Source organism: Engraulis encrasicolus, chromosome 3 (genome assembly GCF_034702125.1).
Source record: "Engraulis encrasicolus isolate BLACKSEA-1 chromosome 3, IST_EnEncr_1.0, whole genome shotgun sequence".
Classification (NCBI taxonomy): Eukaryota; Metazoa; Chordata; class Actinopteri; order Clupeiformes; family Engraulidae; genus Engraulis; species Engraulis encrasicolus.
This window is the reverse complement of record NC_085859.1, coordinates 29,281,988-29,302,624: the sequence shown is the minus strand read 5'-3', so window position 1 is coordinate 29,302,624 and position 20,637 is coordinate 29,281,988. Positions and strand designations below refer to the sequence as shown.

Here is a 20,637-nt window from a genome sequence, read left to right as displayed (position 1 = left end):
TCATCACTTCCTGTTTCCCTGGGGTATAAATATGACGTGACACCGAGGCCATTTCTCTTATCCACTCTTAAACATGGGAAAGACAAAGGAACACAGCATACAAGTGAGGCAGATGTGCGTCGACCTTCACAGGTCAGGCAGAGGCTACAAGAAGATTGCCACTCAACTGCAGCTGCCCATATCCACTGTGAGAGGAATAATTAAGAAGTTCAAAACAACTGGAACAGTGGTAAACAAGCCTGGACGAGGACCCAAGTTTATTTTGCCACCACGCACAGTGAGGAGGATGGTAAGAGAAATCAAAAGATCTCCAAAGCTCACTGTTACAGAATTACACCAAATGGTAGCATCCTGGGGTCACAAAGTCTCAAAATCAACCATCAGGCGCTGTCTACACGCCAACAAGATGTTTGGGAGGCATGCATGGAGAAAACCTTTCCTCACTCACAATCATAAACGCAAGCGTCTGGAGTTCGCCAAGCGGTATTGGGGCTTCAACTGGGACCGTGTGCTTTGGTCAGATGAGACCAAGATTGAGCTTTTTGGCAACAAACACTCTAAGTGGGTCTGGCGTACCACGAAAGATGCGCATGCTGAAAAGCACCTCATACCCACTGTGAAGTATGGGGGTGGGTCAGTGATGCTGTGGGGCTGTTTCGCTTCCAAAGGCCCTGGGAACCTTGTTAGGGTGCATGGCATCATGAATGCTTTGAAATACCAGGACATTTTAAATCAAAATCTGTTGCCCTCTGCCCGAAAGCTGAAGCTGGGTCGTCACTGGGTCTTTCAGCAAGACAATGACCCTAAACATATGGCCAAATCTACACAGAAATGGTTCACCAGACACAAAATCAAGCTCCTCCCATGGCCATCTCAGTCCCCTGACCTCAACCCCATTGAGAACCTGTGGGGTGAGCTGAAGAGGAGAGTACAGAGGAGAGGACTCAGGTCTCTGGATGATTTAGAGAGATTCTGCAAAGAGGAATGGCTGAAGATCCCTCTTTCTGTCTTTTCCCATCTTGTGAAACATTATAGGAGAAGATTAGGTGCTGTTTTGTTGGCAAAAGGGGGTTGTACAAAATATTAACACCAGGGGTGCTAATAATTGTGACACACATTATTTGATGTCAAATAATTATTTCTTTATGTGGGATTTTTTCCCCACTGAATAAATGCACTTGTATTGAAGGTTGGATTTTTCTCTTTTTTTCCATTAAGGTCCCATATTATTTAGAAAAAAAAATAAAATAATTGGAAGCTAAAAAACACATCTCAACCAGGGGTGCCAATAATTATGGAGGGCACTGTATTTGTGTGTATGCGTTTTAGATTTTCTCTTGCATGTATCATGTAGCTCATATGTATCTAAGGACGCCCACCTCTCTCTTAAACTGCAAAACCAGTTTACCGGCGGGTACTAGTTAAACCAGAAGTAAATTCGTATGCAGTAGGTCAGTAGTCAAAGCACCTCTGAGGACTTGCCATGCCTTGACTTCAAGCAGTTAAACCAAAGTCTAAGTGTGTGTGGTAGGTTAGGTTGGGTAAGCCATGCCTTGATTTCTAGCCAGCTAAACCCAAGCCAACCTATATGCAGGAGGTAGGTCAGTCAGTAGTTGCAACAGTAGGTGTGGGGACTTAGCCGTGCCTTGACTTCCACGTCCTGAGTGCTGCCTGAGTGCATGTTGAAGTGGACGATCTCGGGGCTGAGGCCGGTCTCCATCTGGGCGTACATCTGGTAGCAGCCCTCCATCAGCTGCTTGGCCAGCTCCAGGTGCTCCGCCGGCAGCCCGTGGTGATGGCCCAGCGCCAGCGTGCCCGGCAGGAAGCACACCAGATGGTCCTGAGAGACGGAGGAGGGAGATGGAGGGAGAGAGGGAGAGAGAGAGAGAGAGAGAGAGATGGAGAGAGAGAGGGAGAGAGAGAAAGAGAGAGAGAGACAGAGTAATAGAGAGAGAAAGATGGAGGGAAAGAGAGAGAGACCAAGGAGGGGAGGAGAGAGAAAGAAAAGGGGGATGGGGGAGAGAGAGAAGGGGTTAGGGGGCAGGGAGGTCGAGAGAGACAGACAGACAGAGAGGCAGAGAGAGAGAGAGAGAAATATGAAGGGAAAGAGGGAGACACCAAGGAGGGAGAGAGAGAGTGAAGCGGGTGGTGGACATGGAGGTCGAGAGAGGCAGAAAGAGAGAGAGAGAGAGAGAGAAGGGGGTGGGGGGCAGGGAAGTTGAGTGACAGACCGACACAGAGGCAGAGAGAGAGAGAGATAAAGAGAGAGAGAGAAACAGAGAAAGAAAAAGAAAGAGACAGAGAGAGAAAAGAGGGAAGGAAGGCAAGGAGGAAGGAAATAGTGTAAGCCAACATTATGCATCATTTTAGCAGTAAAAAAAAAAACACACTGCATAACTGCTGCGTGTAGTGAAGTGAAGTCCACACAAACCATTTTAGGGCTGAAGTGTCCGTGAGACAGCTCCCCGACAAACAGGAGTCCGGAGGGTGAGGAGCGCTTCAGCAGGTGCTTCTTAACCCCCTCGATAGCCTGCAGATAGTCCTCCAGTAGCCTACCCACACAACAAAACACAACACAACAGCTCATCACATCAGTCTCTCTCCAGGTGACATTTAAAAAAAATGCTTCTATTTGCATAAGATGGTGAAAGAGATGGCGCACTTGTGCACTTCGGGCACTGCGTTTCAGTGCGTAGGGTGCTCACATGGAAATATTCAGTGCACTGAAAATGCCCTGCTAACGAACAAAGGGCACCCTAAACAAAGGGCACTGTGCACACTAACCCGCCACCATGCTGTTTACATAATGGAATAAATCTGATTTTTGAGTCGGTCGGTCAGGAAATCACCTCGAGTTGGAACCGAACCCGGGTCATTTCGGGTAATGGCACGCCGCCCTAACCCACTGAACCGCAGTGCTCCCACAGGTTCCGTTTTGAAGTGAAGGAAACGACTACTACTGGTTTCAGGCAGAAAACAGTTTGCCACTCAATGAAAATTATACTTGCTTCTAAAGCATTGAATCGAACTAAGGTGTCTGACGTCACATGAAGTAGGCCCATTGCGGACGCACTTCTGCCAACTGAAGAACAAGTACAGGTGCTGCCAACCATCATTCACGGATTGATTTTGTTCCGTTTCCTGTCAAACTGAGCTGCCAGTAGCCTGTTAACACACGCCCTAACCCTAATTCTAGCCAAGTTGTGCTTTGCCGCTTTGACGGGTAGGCCATAAAAATAAGACACCGCTTCTTTGGTCATCACTATGCTTCAAGAAATCATTACGGAAATGGAGAATTTTTTCGCATTTTGGTAATGATGGTATCTAGATAAATTACATGTCTAAAAGCAAAAAAGTCTAAGGAAATTGGATGCACATAAAACAAACAAACTTAAATGAAGTAGGTTCATAGCCCAAGTATTTATGCCTTCAACAAAACAAGAAGTATAAATCATCACGCCTTTCAAATTTTGACAGCTAGCCGTTTCCGTTTCAGCTTTCATATCAAAGGAGAAGGGAGGCAGGTGGCAGCTGCTATACACTGGACTGTTTCTATAAATAGACAAACACTACAGGACTCAGACTGATGAAGCAGGAGAGGAATATGACAGACAGTCTGATAAACACGCTGTACAGCACTCTCACAGGACACACACACACACGCGCACACACACACACACACACACACACACACACACACACACACACACACACACACACACACACACACACACACACACACACACACACACACACACACACACACTCACACACACACACACACGCCTGTCAGAAGTCCAGATGTTCAATAAAAATTAAACTATTCAGCCTCCTAAGTTGATGTGTGCATGTCCCTAATGTAGAGACACATGCACCTGTAATGTATATAATCTATATCCTGCTCCGTTATGCAAAGCACATGCATCTCAGCAGAACAGACAGGTGGCAAGTAGCGTGCACCTAAGAGGTAATCACAACTGTCACTCTTCCCTCTGCTGATCTTGTGATGTAAATACACCACTCAGCAGGGTGTGGCTGTATATATTAATGTGAAAAGGGCTACAGAGGCGGCTTGCGAAAGACGCTTCTTTGCATAAGGAAGTGACATCGTCTTGGGCTGGTAGACGAGGTAAACTGACAATGGGAGAGATGTTGCAATGTAGGAAATGAAAAGTATTGCTACCGTTTGAGCACTGTGGCACGGTTGTCTGAGGCCCCAAGATCTGGGTATTTGTCTGGCTTTTAAGGTAACTTACTTACTGTCTGATTAAAGACTTAAGCACTGAAATCTATACAAGAATCACCTGTCTACCTCAGCTGCCACTCTGTCCAAACAACTCGTTCCAGTGTGCTCATTGTTTTTGGGTGCCTTGCCAACAGTACGAAGAGATGCAGTAAGACAGTGGTCTCCAATTATTTTCCCCAAGGGCCAAATAATGTGGCACAAATGAGGCTGAGGGCCAAACAAATCGCCCGACTGTATGGCCGAAGATAGCACGCGTCTATGTTCTCACTTATCTTCCACAACAGCGGGAGCATAAAACAGCGCAGCCAAACATTACACCGGTAACTCTTGACGCGCCGAACATCCGAACACGCAACATTCTAACCCTTAACCCCCACCCCTCAGAATGCAGAATCCCAGAGTAACAGAACAATACAATACAAGCAACACTGGAGACAGAGGACCAGGTGAAGAGAAAACACATAACGCGAGAACATATTGGCAATTAATCACACACTTAGCATTCAACCTAGACAATAGGTCGTTACACTACCCTTCACAGAATTGCTTGCCATGCCCGGGCCGGATTTGGCCCACCGGTCGCCATTTGGAGACCACCGCAGTAAGACATTCATGAGAACATCAGAACTGCGTATGTTGAAGACATATTGTCTGTCGTCTTAACAGGTGTCAGAATCCCTCAGTTCTTATTCTGATGCAGACTGAGATGTAGAAATGAGGAAATCTGACAAAGAAGCAGACGAAATGTGTGTGTATATATATATATATATATATATATATAGGAAATCCAATCGCCGTTTTTTCAACTAACGGTAATATAATCTGGATGGATAAGAATTTTCATAAACACAGCATTATTATCAAGTATCAGGAGAACATTATTCTGTAATTGAAACATGGCAAACACCACAAAATGTACCAAGCAAGCATGAACAAGAGCAAGGAAAAAGCAACACAAACAAAAGCAAAACAAAAAACCCACAATAGGGTCCTACGCTGCGAACCTTTAATGCTCGGGCGGGCCCTAATATGTGTGATTTGAGACCGTTATACTCACTCGGTCTCCTGCTTGCCGCCCTGTATCCACTGCTTGAGGAGGTACTCGTAGTAGCTGTCTGCGCGGGCCCCCAGCGTGAAGACGCCCAGGTGGGTGAACTGCCCGTTGTTGGTGTTGATGAACATGGGCACCAGGCCGTCCTGCTTGCCCTCCAGCTTGTGGACACGCCTCATCACCTCATTGGCCACCAGCTGGACACAAGCATTACCAACATATCACAATACATTACATTGCATTGTGTACATTGCATACATTATTCAATAACATCACTTGCTTGAATATATGCTCAATATCTGTGGCTGAGTGGATTTTGTCTCCGTATGATGCTGACTGGATCATGAATTTAAGGTCCCAGATATCCATTGCCAACATACAATAGTGATTTCAAATAAACTCCTACAATTCTCTTTATGTTTTTTTGTATGCAAATGCATGTTTCATGTGTATGTATGAGAAGTAATTAGAGAAGTACTAGAGAAGCACTAATGTGCCAATCACCATTATTTCTTCTTTTTTTTCAAGCACATTAAATGACGATGCTCCATGTTAATACTGATTGACTGATATATTATACAGGATATCAGAGCCCCATAGTCATGATTATTCCACTGTTTATGGGTGTACAGTTGCAACTACAGGCATTCTATTCTATTCTAACCTTTTTTAACGTCTAGTTAAACACCAAGACATACACTCTGCACTCACACTCACACACACACACACACTCACACTCACACACTCACACACACACACGCACACACTCACACACACACACGCACACACACACACACACACACACTCACACACACACACACACACACCTGATATCGCGGGTCGTTGGTGACATGGCTGAGTTCCCTGAACTCCAGCTGGATGCTGGTGACCTCGGCCACGGTGCTGTCGGACGTCCAGCGGGGAGGATGCGCCGTTCCAGCCCCGATGTTGACGTCCGAGTACGGGATCTTGGACGGGGTGTTGAACGCAGGCAGCAGTCTCGTTCCAATGTCAATCTAGAGCGGGTGTCACAGAGGCAGAAAGGAAAAGGACAATTGTTGACAATGACCATTTGTTTACATATAGACAACTTTACACACAACAGGAGCTCACCAAAGTGCTGAATGAAAGACTGCATTAATTTCCTTATCAGCACATTCTCTTGAAACATACTATTTATTTCTGTTTGCATTACTTTCACTCTAACCATCGAGTTCAGACATACATTTTAAGTTGAATTTACTGCCACCAAAATTTTGTTGAGTACCAAAGCAAAAGCAAAGAGTAACGTAATGCAATACCTATCCAAAACACTATTCCTCACAATTTAAACAGACAATTAGACCTTAACAAACACCACTGAATTTGAGCAATGAGGGCAGTGTGTGAGAATTCATCCACTTGCTAGCCAACACGCACGCACACACGCACTGTTACGACCTGGCTCGTGACAAAAGCCGCAACATAAAAATTGAGACAACACCGGTTTCACAGATTTACAGGTCAAATAGAAATTTTTTATTTACAAGTCGTAAATGTCTAGGGTATGATCACAAAAGTGTGTGGTGCAGCATGGCATGGACTGACTAAATGGATGCAGTGCATGTCAGTGAGTGGAGAGTGGAGGCACATGGAATAAAAGGGGGAGACAGACAGAACAGAGAGTAGGAGTAAGGAGAGAGACCGGTCGCGTGTTTGCACACACGGCCTAGGAGTGCCTACTGAGCCAGAGCAGAGCTCCACCTTTTAAGCAAGGCACCGCCCAGGTACACCCAATAATTGCAGTTAACACACCTGGCACCAGCCTTGCCCGTGCACTGGCTAGCTAGCACCAGGAGGGGGCCTAAACTCATGAACGGCGTGACGTTTTCCATGTGCGTTACGCCCATTTGTGGGGGAAAACAACCCATGCAAGTCAATTGGTGATGTTGGGCTTTAATAAACGAAAGATACGGACCTGTAGACTAGCGTTGTTCACGCGCAACATGCCGAAAACGTGTTGTGTTGCCGGCTGTTCAAATAATAGAGCCAAACAGCCGTGGCTGAAGCATGGAATGTGTTCATTTAGACAAGCCGATGTGGCATGAAAGTTAATGAGACATTCGGTTTGTGTTCACCCATAAAGGGGCGTAACGCACATTTACAAGCAAAGTACCCGGATGGCCGTTCATGAGTATAGGGTCGTCACAGCACGCACGCACGCTTCCTTTGCACATTTTCCTCGTCATAGCCATCAGTGGCAAGCTCTGAAAAAGATGGTTGACAGGCTGGAAACTAACTCGCATGGCACACACTCCCAAGTTCTAGGCTGCAGAGAGCGGGTCCCGACTCTACGCTTCAAATCAAAACATTTTAACGGCACTGTAACTATCTCCCAGGCAGGCAGCATCCCATCTCCTGATGTTCAATGTAGCCTACTGTACTGTCTCCACGCCTGATTTGAGGCAGGAAGGCAGGCCTCGAGTCGGGATCCCTGAGCGGCGCGCTGCTCTGCAAGTAAGCTCTCTAAGCCCTTATCTTCCCTCTGACTCCTGCCACACTTGGCCTGTTATGAAACATTTAAACCCAGCTCACTCCGCACCACATGTGACTCTGTGACTGTGAGAAAGAGTGTGTGTGTGTGTGTGTGTGTGTGTGTGTGTGTGTGTGTGTGTGTGTGTGTGTGTGTGTGTGTGTGTGTGTGTGTGTGTGTGTGTGTGTGTGTGTGTGTGGATGTATGCGTGTGTGCAAAAGAGTGAAATGGGCAGAGTTTGTGTGAATGTGTGTCTGTGCACGAAAGAAAGGAGAAAGTGTGTGTGTGTGTGTGTGTGTGACTGAAATTTGTCTGTCTGTGAGTGTGTGTGTGAGAGCGCGAAAGAGTGAGAGAGAGCTTTGGATGATGGCTGGATGTGTAGGTACGTGTGTGTATGTGTGCGCGACTGTGCGTATGAGAGGGAGAGAGACAGTGAGAGAGTGAAAGAAGTGTGTGTGTGTGTGTGTGTGTGTGTGTGTGTGTGTGTGTGTGTGTGTGTGTGTGTGTGTGTGTGTGTGTGTGTGTGTGTGTGTGTATTGATGAACATTAATGGCCCACAGCAGGCAGCAGTCTCCTGAGTCAAGGCTTTGTTGAGAAACAGAGAGAGAGAGAGAGAGAGAGAGAGAGAGAGAGAGAGAGAGAGAGAGAGAGAGAGAGCGAGAGCGAGAGGGAGAGAGCGAGAGCGAGAGGGAGAGGGAGAGAGCGAGAGCTCAGTTTTGTTGAGAAACAGTCTGAGAGAGAGGGTGTGTGAGTGAGAGCGAGAGAGAGAGAGAGAGAGAGAGAAAGACAGCAAGTGTGTTCTCAGTTTCCTCACTCACAGCTTTGTCGAGGAACAGCCGGTCCCCTGTCAGATGGTAGGTGCTGAGCAGGCCTCCCAATATGCGGATGGTGCTCTCAAACAGATTCACGTCCACTTTCTTGTTGAAGGACAGCTCCGTCGCTACCCACTGCTTCGCCTCTTCAAACTCTGCACACAAATAAGGGTACGAAAAGTTAAAAAAAGAAGATGGACAACTTTTTAAATGCTTTTTTGGGGGGGCATTTTGCCTTTATTATGACAGGACAGCTGAAGAGACACCCAGGAAGAGGTTGGGAGAGAGAGAGAGAGAGATGGCGTAGGGTTGGGTAATGAATCGAACCCGGGTCCCCGGCAACACAACAGTATGGTGCCTTAGTCGTTTGAGCCGCAGCCAAGGGCAGAAAATAGAAACAGCTGGTTTTATGTGGGGGAAAAAATAACCTCCTTTCACCTCACCACAAACGAGCACCATCATTTGTCTCTGGGTTTTCTATTTCTACGGTACGTTAGGTTGGCCATTCATTCAAAAACAGGAAACATCTTCTGTTACTTTCTTTCAGGTCTTGAGGAAATAATAAATGAAGAAGCACTTAACATCTCCAACATCTCACACTGACAAAAACGGTGTTAGCCCTTTGTGAGGCATTTAAAAAAATTAATAGGGGATTCAAGAAAATCAATTAAAGACAAATCTTTTACTACTTCAAAGCCACAAAGCCAGATACAGTATATCACGAAAGTGAATACACCCCTCACAGTTTTGCAGATTTTTGAGTATATCTTTTCATAGGAAAGCATCACAGAAATGTAACTTTGACACAATGATTAGTGACCTTTTAACAACATATTTAACCGCTTAAATTTCTTGTTCACTCAGAAAAAAACAAAATACAGCCATTAATGTTTGAACATGTACTCACAAAAGTGAGTACACCCCAGATTAAAATCCGGTAGAGAAGGGGCTATGTTGGCTCGAATCGTCTTGAAATGAAACGAAATGAAAAGGGATGACAAGGGAGGTCATCAGTGTGGGTTTCAACCTTTCTTTGCATTGAACTTTTAAATTTTGAGTCTGCATCTGGCTTAAATAGATTGGTGTGAGATTTGAATGCAATCCTATGGAGAATATCATGATCTGCTTCAGTAGTCACAGTGCATGTTGACATGCATGTTTCTTTTAGGTGTATTTCAGATTGCCAATGTTGACAGCATTCATGCATCCCCAAACCATGTCAGTCCCACTACCATGCTTGGCTTATGAGAGGATACACCTTTTTGTACAACTCACTTGTTTACCACCACACATGCTTGACACCATCTAAAGCAAATTTGTTTATCTTGGTCTCTTCAGATCACACAACATGGTTCCAGTGATCCATATCCTTGGTCTGTTCATCTCTCTTGAGACCAAGATAAACAAATTTGCTTTAGATGGTGTCAAGCATGTGTGGTGGTAAACAAGTAACAAACATGCATGAATGCTGTCAACATTGGCAATCTGAAATACACCTAAAAGAAACATGCATGTCAACATGCACTGTGACTACTGAAGCAGATCATGATATTCTCCATAGGATTGCATTCAAATCTCACACCAATCTATTTAAGCCAGATGCAGACTCAAAATTTAAAAGTTCAATGCAAAGAAAGGTTGAAACCCACACTGATGACCTCCCTTGTCATCCCTTTTCATTTCGTTTCATTTCGAGACGATTCAAGCCAACATAGCCCCTTCTCTACCGGATTTTAATCTGGGGTGTACTCACTTTTGTGAGTACATGTTCAAACATTAATGGCTGTATTTTGTTTTTTTCTGAGTGAACAAGAAATTTAAGCGGTTAAATATGTTGTTAAAAGGTCACTAATCATTGTGTCAAAGTTACATTTCTGTAATGCTTTCCTATGAAAAGATATACTCAAACATCTGCAAAACTGTGAGGGGTGTATTCACTTTCGTGATATACTGTATTTTTAAATGTGGGATACTTTTTTCTCCTGTTTAGTTGTTAACGCCCTAAATCTGATCATTTTAAAGCCGGATTTTTGATAATTGCATTTTAAAACTATGTGGAAACGGCAGGCCAAAACCGATGTGTTTTTAAAAAAAAATTATCCTGCTACATGGAAACAGCACCTTACATTGACAAATTTAAGGACCCAGTGTGTTTCATTACAGGGTGTCGAATGTGTCGTTCCAGACTTTATTTTTTCTCACCTTCTTTGAGCTCCAGGATCCACATGGTGTCCAGGGCGTCGATGAGGGTAAGGCCCAGGCCAAACCACTCTCCGTAGGCCTTGGCCAGCGGCTTCAGCTCGTCGTGGCCCCAGGCGAACTCCTTGTAGCCCTTCCAGGCATGCCTGAAGGCCTCCCGCACCGCCTCCAGACGCACCGCCTCTGAAAAACAGGCACACACGCGCACACGCACACACGCACACACACACACACACACACACACACACGCAAACACACAAACCCGCATGAGAAGGACTGGAAAACCCTGTTGTTTGACCACAAGCCACTCTACTGGCCTACAAAAGACAGCTTGAAACAAAGCAATGCATAATATGCGTTAACATAGGGCATTCAATAATAATGGCGAACACAGCAATATTAATGACATGATGGACGCAGATCTTAAGAGCTTTGTATTGTAATTGTGATCCCTAAAGACGTTTCACAAATGAAATTTGTTTTCATGTCATATTTCACAAACAAATATACAATAAAGTCAACCAAACCAGCAGTAACATGTCTATATAACAGCTAAACCGCCTCTCCAGCTTGACTTAAAAATGTACTGCGGGAAACACTGCTGCAGATCGAATGCTGCTTTCAATGTGGGTGGCAAGACATGCATTGATTTCCACGTCGCATCAGGAAATTAATGAATTCCAAGTGTTTATTAATTTGGTGGAATGCACACCTCCGCTGCTGTAATCCCTTACGTAAGGCCATTACATGAGCACAACAGGATTCTCTCTAATCAAACTCGTTCTAATTTTACAGTTGTCAACAGGTTCAAAGGATTGATTAATTCAACAGCACTTCAATTAAAACCCACCAAAGGTCTGAACTTCTGATGTTATGCAATGTCCTGCTTCTATCACACCGTCACATCTCTCTCTTACCAAAACAGCAGCACTGTACACCAAAGCGGAGGACATACAGTGCAGGTATTTGTTTAGTTTAAACTGCACACATAGAGTCTGGTGTAACGCAATTACAAACCCTCAGTTATATAAAAGAGTTTGACAATAAAGTACAGTTAACTTGACTTTCCTTGTAAGAATAAAGCAAGGGTTAATGTTATGTGGGCCATTTCGAGGGAAAACGACAAAGAGGTCCCAGGTCACACGAGCTGGCAGGCTGGACAATGACGTGATATCCCGTGACAGTGTGACTGTAGCAGCGTTTGCTTTAGGGAAGGGAAAAGGGCAAACTAAGGAATGTTTTTGTTTCCTCCAAAGAGCTTCACTTTCAGACAGCAGGCGAAGCAGACAGCACATGCAGCCAACAATAGGAATCCATTTTGGCTGAAAGTAGGGCTCAGGCCAAGTTCAGCCATAATTTACTTTCATCTTCCAAAAAAGAGAGAGCCTACCATTCCATTTACTGTACATGCCATGAACAGAAATGTACACTAGATCTACTGACTGAGAACATTTTACATGTTTGGAGTCAGCAGATGTGGGAAGGATGACATTATGATTTACTGTAGGATAGCATAAAACGTGTTATTGGGTAATACATTAAATAAAATCTTACAATAAAGCTCAAGAGGTCTGGTATCCTACTACCCGAAGCAGTAAGCAAAGTAGCTAATCACCATTCTGCTGTGAGTAGAGGCCCTGTGGCCAACGCATCCTTCAAGTGCCTGACACGGTTAGAGTAGAGCACCCTTGCGAGCAGTGATGCAGCATCCCTTAGGACACAAGCCCCCGGGGTGTGGAGCAGATCTATAGCGCAATTAAATCCAATCAATGAAAGGACAGGACTCCTTGCCCCCTCGCCACCTCTATGCAGCACTTTGGTCTGGTGAGTAACACCTTGAGGAACTCAAGCTCTGCTTAGAGAACATACCGATTTCTATCGACCTCAAAATACGATATTACTCACCACTATACCAAAGCCACAAATTCAATACTTCATTTTACATTAATATTTAACACTTTGGTGACTGAGCCGAACATTCAATTTTTTTCACACTTGATTCTTTCTAATATTCCTCTCTAAAAAGCTCAGTCCCCATGTTGATATTTAAATGTTCCATTCCAATTCTGAGAATGATCTCAAAACACGACAGTCTCCTGCCTCTAGCTCATTCATGACATTTTTTTTGCCAAGTTCTGCCATGTCCTGTTGTCCTGTGTGGTTGAGGTGTGAAGTGTAAGCAAGGCTGACCTGGTTCCAGGAGGCTAGTGTTCTCCACCGCCTCCCCCTCGGCTTTGTCCTTGTCCTCCTTCTCCTTCGCAGCAGGTTCCGTTGCATGCTCCGCTTCAATCATGGCACCACGCCAACTGCCAGATGGGAACAGAATAAAAAACAAAAATTAGACCACCACCACCACACAACCCGACAACTACACATTTTATCGATACTTTATTATACCCTCATACCATACGGCACTCTAAGGCCTTGTCAACACAACAACATTTGAAGCTCAATTTTTCATTGGGCCCAGAACAATAGCAAAAGCAGACTGGTGCTGCTAACTACTAAGTGTGAGCTGTTCTTTTTTCAGGGTGTCCCCAGGTTTGACCACATGAAATTTTAGACCTATTTTAGACCTATTTTAGACCACAAAAATGAAAATTTAGACCAGCATCGCTCCCATTCCCAGTTGCCGCACTAGTGTCACGAAAGGATAACAATAATTATAATGGCAAAAATAATAATAGTGGCAAGTATTTAAGAAAAAGTCATAATTGTCTTATATTCCAGCAATTCTGGAGTGAAATTGGTCTGGGGGGGGCAGCATATTTTTTACAAGACAGAGCTAGGGGGCATATTTGGCAACACATCCAACCTGAAAATACTGTCAACCCATAGTAGGCCCCAATATGCCATGAAGGTATGCTATAGATAAAATTATTTCATTGGTACTGTACCAGTACCTAGCCTTACAATGAGACATATTTTCATAGTAGCCTATCTAAAGAAATGTGCCATTTGAAAAGAAGATATTTCTTCCATCCATGCAAGTCTACACTTGCCAAAACATCTGTAAATAAGATGTGTAGGCAAATTGTAAATTACTTTGACAATACAGAAGCCTTGCACATTAAAACATTATGTTACTGTTACTGAGAGTTACTGTATGCTATAAAGTCCTACAAACTTCAGGTGAGGTTGTTGTACAACAAATGAGCAGTGAACAGGCACTCACAGTCGCCAAGTCTCCCATCTCTCCCCTAACATGAACAGGGCAAGTTATGATTAAGTCCAATGATGACTTTATACATAGATATGTTGCACTCCCTCATAAAGTTAACAGGTTCATAACTTGTTAGCAGTTACGCTAAGCGGAGATTAGCATTTCTAGACGTTTAAAAAAAAAGAAAAAAGTTTGACAATCACTCTCCCCGTCGATGGAGAAAGTCACAGCCCTGCATGCGCGCACGGCGCAGGCACCTCTCTCAGCCCACCGTTGAGCCCTTATTCAAACTGTAAGCATGTTTCTATGATTCATAAAAAAAATCTTCCAAGTTGACTACAGATAGATGCGCTGTTTACAGCTAATATGATTAGTTTCGCCACGTGTTTCATTGTTTTGGCGAGACATTTGCGCATTGTTAAAATAACATAATGGCAGTTATAGTGGTGGTCCGTGATGTTTGTAAGACGCAGAGAACACCTCTGCCAGAAGTGACGGAGCTCCACCAAACTTTATCGCTTGGCACGGTTTCTGTTGCTGGCTGTCAGTCGAAGTGGAGAGGTAGGCCTATATCAATCTACACAATTCGGTCTTCCGGGAGGACGCAATGCATTTGGCACAACGTGGTTTAAATGTCCAATTTTGCACGATGACCCAAATATCCTCAACAACCACTCTTAGATAGCCTACAAACAATCCTCCCCTGACCAGCTGCCTCACGCGCTAACAGAACCGAAATGCACGAGCGTCGCTTGCGCTTTTGACGCTCGTTCACATTTTCCAAAAGGAATGTTCATGTTTGAAGGTCACGTTTCGTACATTGCATTTCGCAGCAGACCGGTTGGGGGAAAAAAGACTAAAGAAATTTTAGACCTTGGTTAAAAATTTTAGACCTGGGACAGATATTTTAGACCTTTTTTAGGCCTAAAAAAGGGGATAAAAAAATTAAGACTTTTTTTTAGACTTTTTAGACCTTGGGGCTACCCTGTTTTTTTTTAACATATATATTTTTCGATAAGACAGTGAGGCAATGACAGGAAATGAGTGGGGAGAGAGAGACCGAAACGTCTGTCTGTCTACCATGCAAGAAACTGATCCGGGAGTGCAGCTTTTTTACTACACATGAACTTTGCTGTTTGCTCGCACCCAAAGACCTTGGAAGAAACTTTTCGGAGTTGAGCGCACTTTCTCTACAAAACGTCTGGAAGGAGAGAGAGAGGGACAGGGAAGGGCAAGCAAAGGACCCGAGCCTGAATCGAACCCGGGTCAGCCGCGTAGTAGATGAGTGCCCTACCTTTTAGTAGGGCCAGAGCTGTACTCTTAAAGACACACGCGCCAATGGGGGTACGATGGCACAGTCATATGCGCACAAGCACATTGCCCATGGGGACCCAGGTTCAAATTCAGCCTAGCTCATTTCACAATCTTACCCCATATCTCTCCTCTCCACAACCATTCCCATGCCCTCTCTCAACTGTCCAATCTAATAAAAGGCACAAACGACCAAATCTAAGACACTAAGCCAAGAGGGCTGTCCAGCTCAAGTGGGTTAAATATCTGGGGCTGGTGGTTGACGCTGTGTGATGACGCTGATGAGGAGTGAAAAAAAGAAGACTTGTGACCCAGTTGTGCTCAGCAGCAGTAGCGGCGGTCTACAGCCTCGGGGAGCGAGCGCAGGCCACCAGACAAGGGGCAATACATCATACCATGACACTGGAGCTCAGTGGAGATGAGGACATTTAGCTGCACATAATGGACCTGCTCGAGTGTGCTGTGCAGTCTTCCATTTTCACGTTACTCCTCTGCAGGCAAATCAAACTCAAAGCATGGGAAAAAAATGTCCACGTGGCAGGCTAAATCACTAATAAGATGCATATACAGCAAAAAACTGTTAATGCAATTCGCAATGGACTGCTACATAAACAGGAAACTTTAGTATTTTTTTCTTTTCTTTTTTTTTCTTTTTCTTTTTTATTATTCATTTTTCAGTGGTCTTTTTCACTTCATTTATAATAGGACAGTGAAGGTGGTGACAGGAAGCGAGTGGGGAGAGAGAGACGGGGAAGGGCCGGCAAAGGACCCGGGCTGGGAATCAAACCCAGGTCAGACGCATGGCAGACGAGTACTCTACCGTTTGGCCACGGCAGGGCCTGTTTTTTTTTTTTTTTTAAAAGAGGGTTTTGCTCAACAATTTCTGAGAATTGTCCAGTTCATGCCATTTGGGTATTGCTGAACTTAAGCTGACGACAAGGAAGCTGAGCATCCTTCAAAACAACAACAACAACAACAACAACAAAAGACAGTTTAAATTCACGGTGAACTGATCTCGCATCTGTGTCAAGTAACTCAATGTCTCCCAGTGGAACACGTCTCTGGCAGCAGACGGATCCAGCCTCAAAGACATACGTAAGAAACCTCTCCAACTCAACGGAATCTAATCAGAGCCCAAACAGACAGACAGACAGACAGACAGACAGACAGACAGACAGACAGACAGACAGACACTGTTTCACTGCGCTCTCACCTTACAACAGGTTTCCCGTCCTCCTCTACATTCTTTGGCTCTGGCTTCCCCTCTCCAGCCGGCTGCAGGACGGCGGACGCGTTCCCCTTCTTCTGCTGACGATTCTGGAGCAACGGCGGGCCGCGCTTGTGTGGGGCCTTTCTCTGAAAGTCAAACAGAGGTGACAGAAGTTGGACCGGAGCGGGGTGGTGGTGGTAGATGGAGACGGATGTGCCTACATTAGTAACACAGAGACCTCGTCTCAGCTCCCTCCTGAGGAAGTGAGGGCGCGTGAGAGTGTGCGTGCGTGCGTGCGTGCCTGTGTGCATGGGAGGGAGGTAAAGAAGGCCAGTGCGATATGTAGGCTTCCTCAGTGTCTCCTGCAACATTCATAAGCTGTGTGTCTGTGGGCTCCAACTGACCTCGGAGGGCGGCTCTGGCAGGACGAGCCTGGGCGGCTTTGGCAGTTCTGGGGCGAAGGGTTTTACGCCGCCGTCTTTCTCGACATCACCTTCGTCCTCCAGCTGCGCTCTGCTCGAGACTCCTGGAGCGATGCAGAGACAAGCAGAGGACCAGACATTAGTTCATATAATATAACTTATTATTATCAGTAGCATACAGTACGTACAGTATGTCTCGTATCTATGTAAGCTGTCAGACACCTTAATTTCCCTCAGGATTAATAAAAGTACTCTACATGGTACATTGTGCCTTAAATACATACTGTATATAGATTGCCAGTGACAGTTTTGTATGCATTTTCAGATTGGAAAGTAAGTACTGGAAAAAGCAGGTGCAAATACGTACCTCTTAGGTGGTCTATGAGGGAGGGGTAGGTGGCCACACCACAGATCCACAGCAGCACCACGATGAAGAGAACCAGGCTTCGCTGTAGACGTGACAACTGCTTCCATTTCTAGGTGGAACAAATCAATGTGCCACACGTGTGAAAAAATGTGTCACTGCCTCAGAGACGATGACAAATACCCTCTCCATGCATAAGTGCAATTTGGATGGTGTGGATGTCAGTCCATACAACTTTTGAGATAGACCAGACAATTTGCCATATTTATGTCTCCACCGCTTTCCAAGCTAAACCTACACCCTTTCCATAAATGTATACACATACACTTGAGCAGCAAGGAATACAAGAAAACTTTTGGAGCATTTATCAGTCACTATATCAAGCAAGGTAAACAAACATCTGTATAAGATATTGAGTTTTCCTGACAACCCAATCATTCCCAGCACAGTAAGACAAAGCAACTCACTCTCCAGCATGATTGTCGTCTCCACTGCTTTGCATTAGTGTAACCTCCACCCTGCTCGATAAGGTTTAGAGATACAAGATCCTTTCTTGGCGGTGAGAGCATCACTACCCTTTCCGAGAGCCGATCATACAGGCAGCAACGTCATGCGGGCTGGAAACAGTAGAAAACGAACAGAGCAGATTTCAAGCGAAAGGAGGGGAGCAGAGAGCACTAAAGACTAAAGAGTGGTATCTGCCACAAGCTCTGACATCAGTGCTACAAATGATTTAAAAAAAAAAAGAATGACTCGATTTCATCTGAAACATCAGAAAAAATCATACATAAATACACCCAACAGCTTTGCTCCAATTGCGGGGCTGTCAAATGCAAGGACCCCATGCAACATTGACAGCTGTTTTAACGGGAAACATAAACGTGTGTTTGTTTGTACCATCAGGATAGCTTCTAGGCGTGAAATACATTATTACTTCCATGGCTTGTAGCTTAGAACTGCCACCAATAATACAAGGAAAGCTCTCTCAGCCCCAGAATCCATTTTCTGCCCATTTCCAGTGGTTACAACTTCAAAGCAAGCCGTCACATCATATCCTGGCTAACGAAACTTGTCATTCTTTCTTGGACCATCAACACGGGTTGATGCAACAGTTAAAATGAGGTTTATGTGTCTGCTAAAGGAAATGCATAGCCCTTGGACGTGTAGAATCTATGATTGTAACAACTTCATTCAAAGCACGGACATTGACTAGTATTCACATAGCAACTGTTACACTAGCTGGTAGCTAGCTCAAAAACAAACTAGATTAAAACACACAGCATTGGCGCCGCAGCTTGCTAGCACACGTTAGCAATCTAAACAGATGACATTACCTTTTCCGATGCTCAACGAGTCCTTCCCTCGCCCACAGCTGTCAGTGAGGGTTGAGCAAAATACAGTGGTTTTGCTACAACCCATACATGCCTGAAGCCGATTTCCGATTGTTTCTGCCGTGTGAGCTAACTCTGACAACTTTGTTAGCTTATGGTACCAGTCACAACGTTGTGTGGAAATCAACACGGTATCTCTGTCGTCTGTTCACTCGAAAGAATTCCATTCTGCCTGTCATTCCGACCTAAAAATGGAACACTCTGAAGCTTGATGAAGACTACGCTCAATCGGTGGTCTTGTTAACATTATACTATGCAGTTGAGCTGAAACACACAGGTTTGTGTCTGTCTCGTTCACTAACTGAAATTCCAGTTCCTGATCGATCCTTCACAACGCCCCCTCTGTCCATAGTAAGGAAATGTTATGCCAGAGTACAAGTCACTGACCTGTAGTGCAAGTAGGCTCACGTAGCACATTCCACAACTGTATTATCATTATCAACTTGTTGTTGACGATGCATGTCCACAATTTTTGCAAGAGTATTGTATGCATGAGACATAAGGCCTACTGGAGCATTTGTACATCTCTTCGTTAGACAATACTATCTGAGCCAATGAAACGTTACTGAGTCTTATTTAATTAAAAAAGTGCATTTTAATTTTAATCTTACCACTTTCTGAAGTTAGACAAACACAGGTTTTCGTGCCCTATTAATTTGAAGACACTGTTGCAATATTTTACATCTCCCAGCCTACCAGAAACTTGGGTACAGTTGCCTGGCCTACTACAGGAGATGAGATGGTCACATGTGTGGACCTATATGTTATATGCCAGAATTAAGGTGAATTAATCAAAGCCTGAGAAATTTCACGGTGGACATTTTTATAAATTAAGTGTAGGCCTATCTGTGATGGAGTGACGTGACCTTACCTGGAGTTGTGGTGGGCGCACTCTGAGTGCCACTCCAACGAGTCTGCCTCTTTGGTGTGACGGACTGTCAAGGCACCAGTTGGCGCCTCTACTCCCCCTCCTTACATATGGTGTCAGAAGTGGGATGGCTTGTTGTGAGGCCATCGGCGTGACACCCAGCTGTGTGAGCCATACAAGGTGACCCTGGATTAAGGGACCCCAGAGATGGATGACGTTGAAAGCAGACTGTTGACTCCGTCAAACAGTCTGGCAAAAGCTAAGAGGAATCAGTCTCCATGGAGGGTGGGAGATGGTCTGATCTTACTCTGCAAGTTTAAATTCATTGGAGTTCCGAATTCAAATTAAAACTCATATTGTGCTTTATTACCATGACTATTACGATATAGTGTCGCAAAAGCATACAATTAACAAGACAAACGTGTGAATAGTGTTGCCTTAACCAATCAGTAACAGACTCCGCGGGTGAGTTCTGCATCATCACTCTCAACTGTTTGCTGATTGGCAGAACCGTGAGCGAACCGAGCTAGGAGGGTTTCGCCAGACTATGTGCGGAGTCAAAATCTTTGGGTGGAGTCGCCAGGCTAGAGGATTGTGGGGCATCCTGGATAGGAGGAGTATTGTGGAAAGTAGGTGGAAATCCTGAGCGTATGCAGCATACGGTCGGTCCACTTCCCAAAAGGAAAACCAGTGTGATGGAGTGACCTTCACTGGTGTTGTGGGTGTGCTTATGTGACGGAGGTCTTCCTGCACAATTGATCCCCCTCGGGGCGCAAACCTGCGACCTCATCAACTACATCGGTTCGGAAATGGGAGGCACAGTATGACAACGCTGGACTAAAGGACCAGTCCTCCAGCCCGACGGCCTCGGCACTGTATGAGGTTTTCAGGAGGTTTACTAACATTCCACGCCAACTCTGCTAGTGACTTGTAACAGCGCACCAGCCTCATTGGTGTAACAGTCAGAGTATCCCAGGTACTCCGGGGAGCCAGGGGCAGTGGGGTAACTCAACCTTTGCCACAGTCTCCATTTTTCCAATAAATACATCAAAGAGAGAGTTAGAACAGTATCTAAGATTTATTGAGGT

General features: G+C 44.9%; 1 protein-coding gene across 1 annotated transcript in view; it reads right to left on the bottom strand.

Annotated features, from left to right (window-relative positions):
• Window positions 1-19,007, bottom strand: part of man1b1b (mannosidase, alpha, class 1B, member 1b) — a 29,633-nt gene extending 10,626 nt beyond the window's left edge. The window contains exons 1-12 of the mRNA XM_063195162.1: window positions 18,625-19,007; window positions 17,758-17,907; window positions 17,294-17,402; window positions 16,909-17,030; window positions 16,508-16,650; window positions 13,011-13,126; window positions 10,824-11,003; window positions 8,628-8,776; window positions 6,125-6,313; window positions 5,304-5,494; window positions 2,432-2,552; window positions 1,646-1,840 (exon numbers count right to left, since the gene is read on the bottom strand). Of these exons, the coding sequence (XP_063051232.1) occupies window positions 1,646-1,840; window positions 2,432-2,552; window positions 5,304-5,494; window positions 6,125-6,313; window positions 8,628-8,776; window positions 10,824-11,003; window positions 13,011-13,126; window positions 16,508-16,650; window positions 16,909-17,030; window positions 17,294-17,402; window positions 17,758-17,859 (1,617 nt within the window). The 5' untranslated portion in view covers window positions 17,860-17,907; window positions 18,625-19,007. The remainder of the gene's footprint in view (window positions 1-1,645; window positions 1,841-2,431; window positions 2,553-5,303; window positions 5,495-6,124; window positions 6,314-8,627; window positions 8,777-10,823; window positions 11,004-13,010; window positions 13,127-16,507; window positions 16,651-16,908; window positions 17,031-17,293; window positions 17,403-17,757; window positions 17,908-18,624) is intronic.
• Between the last annotated feature and the right edge of the window lie 1,630 nt (window positions 19,008-20,637).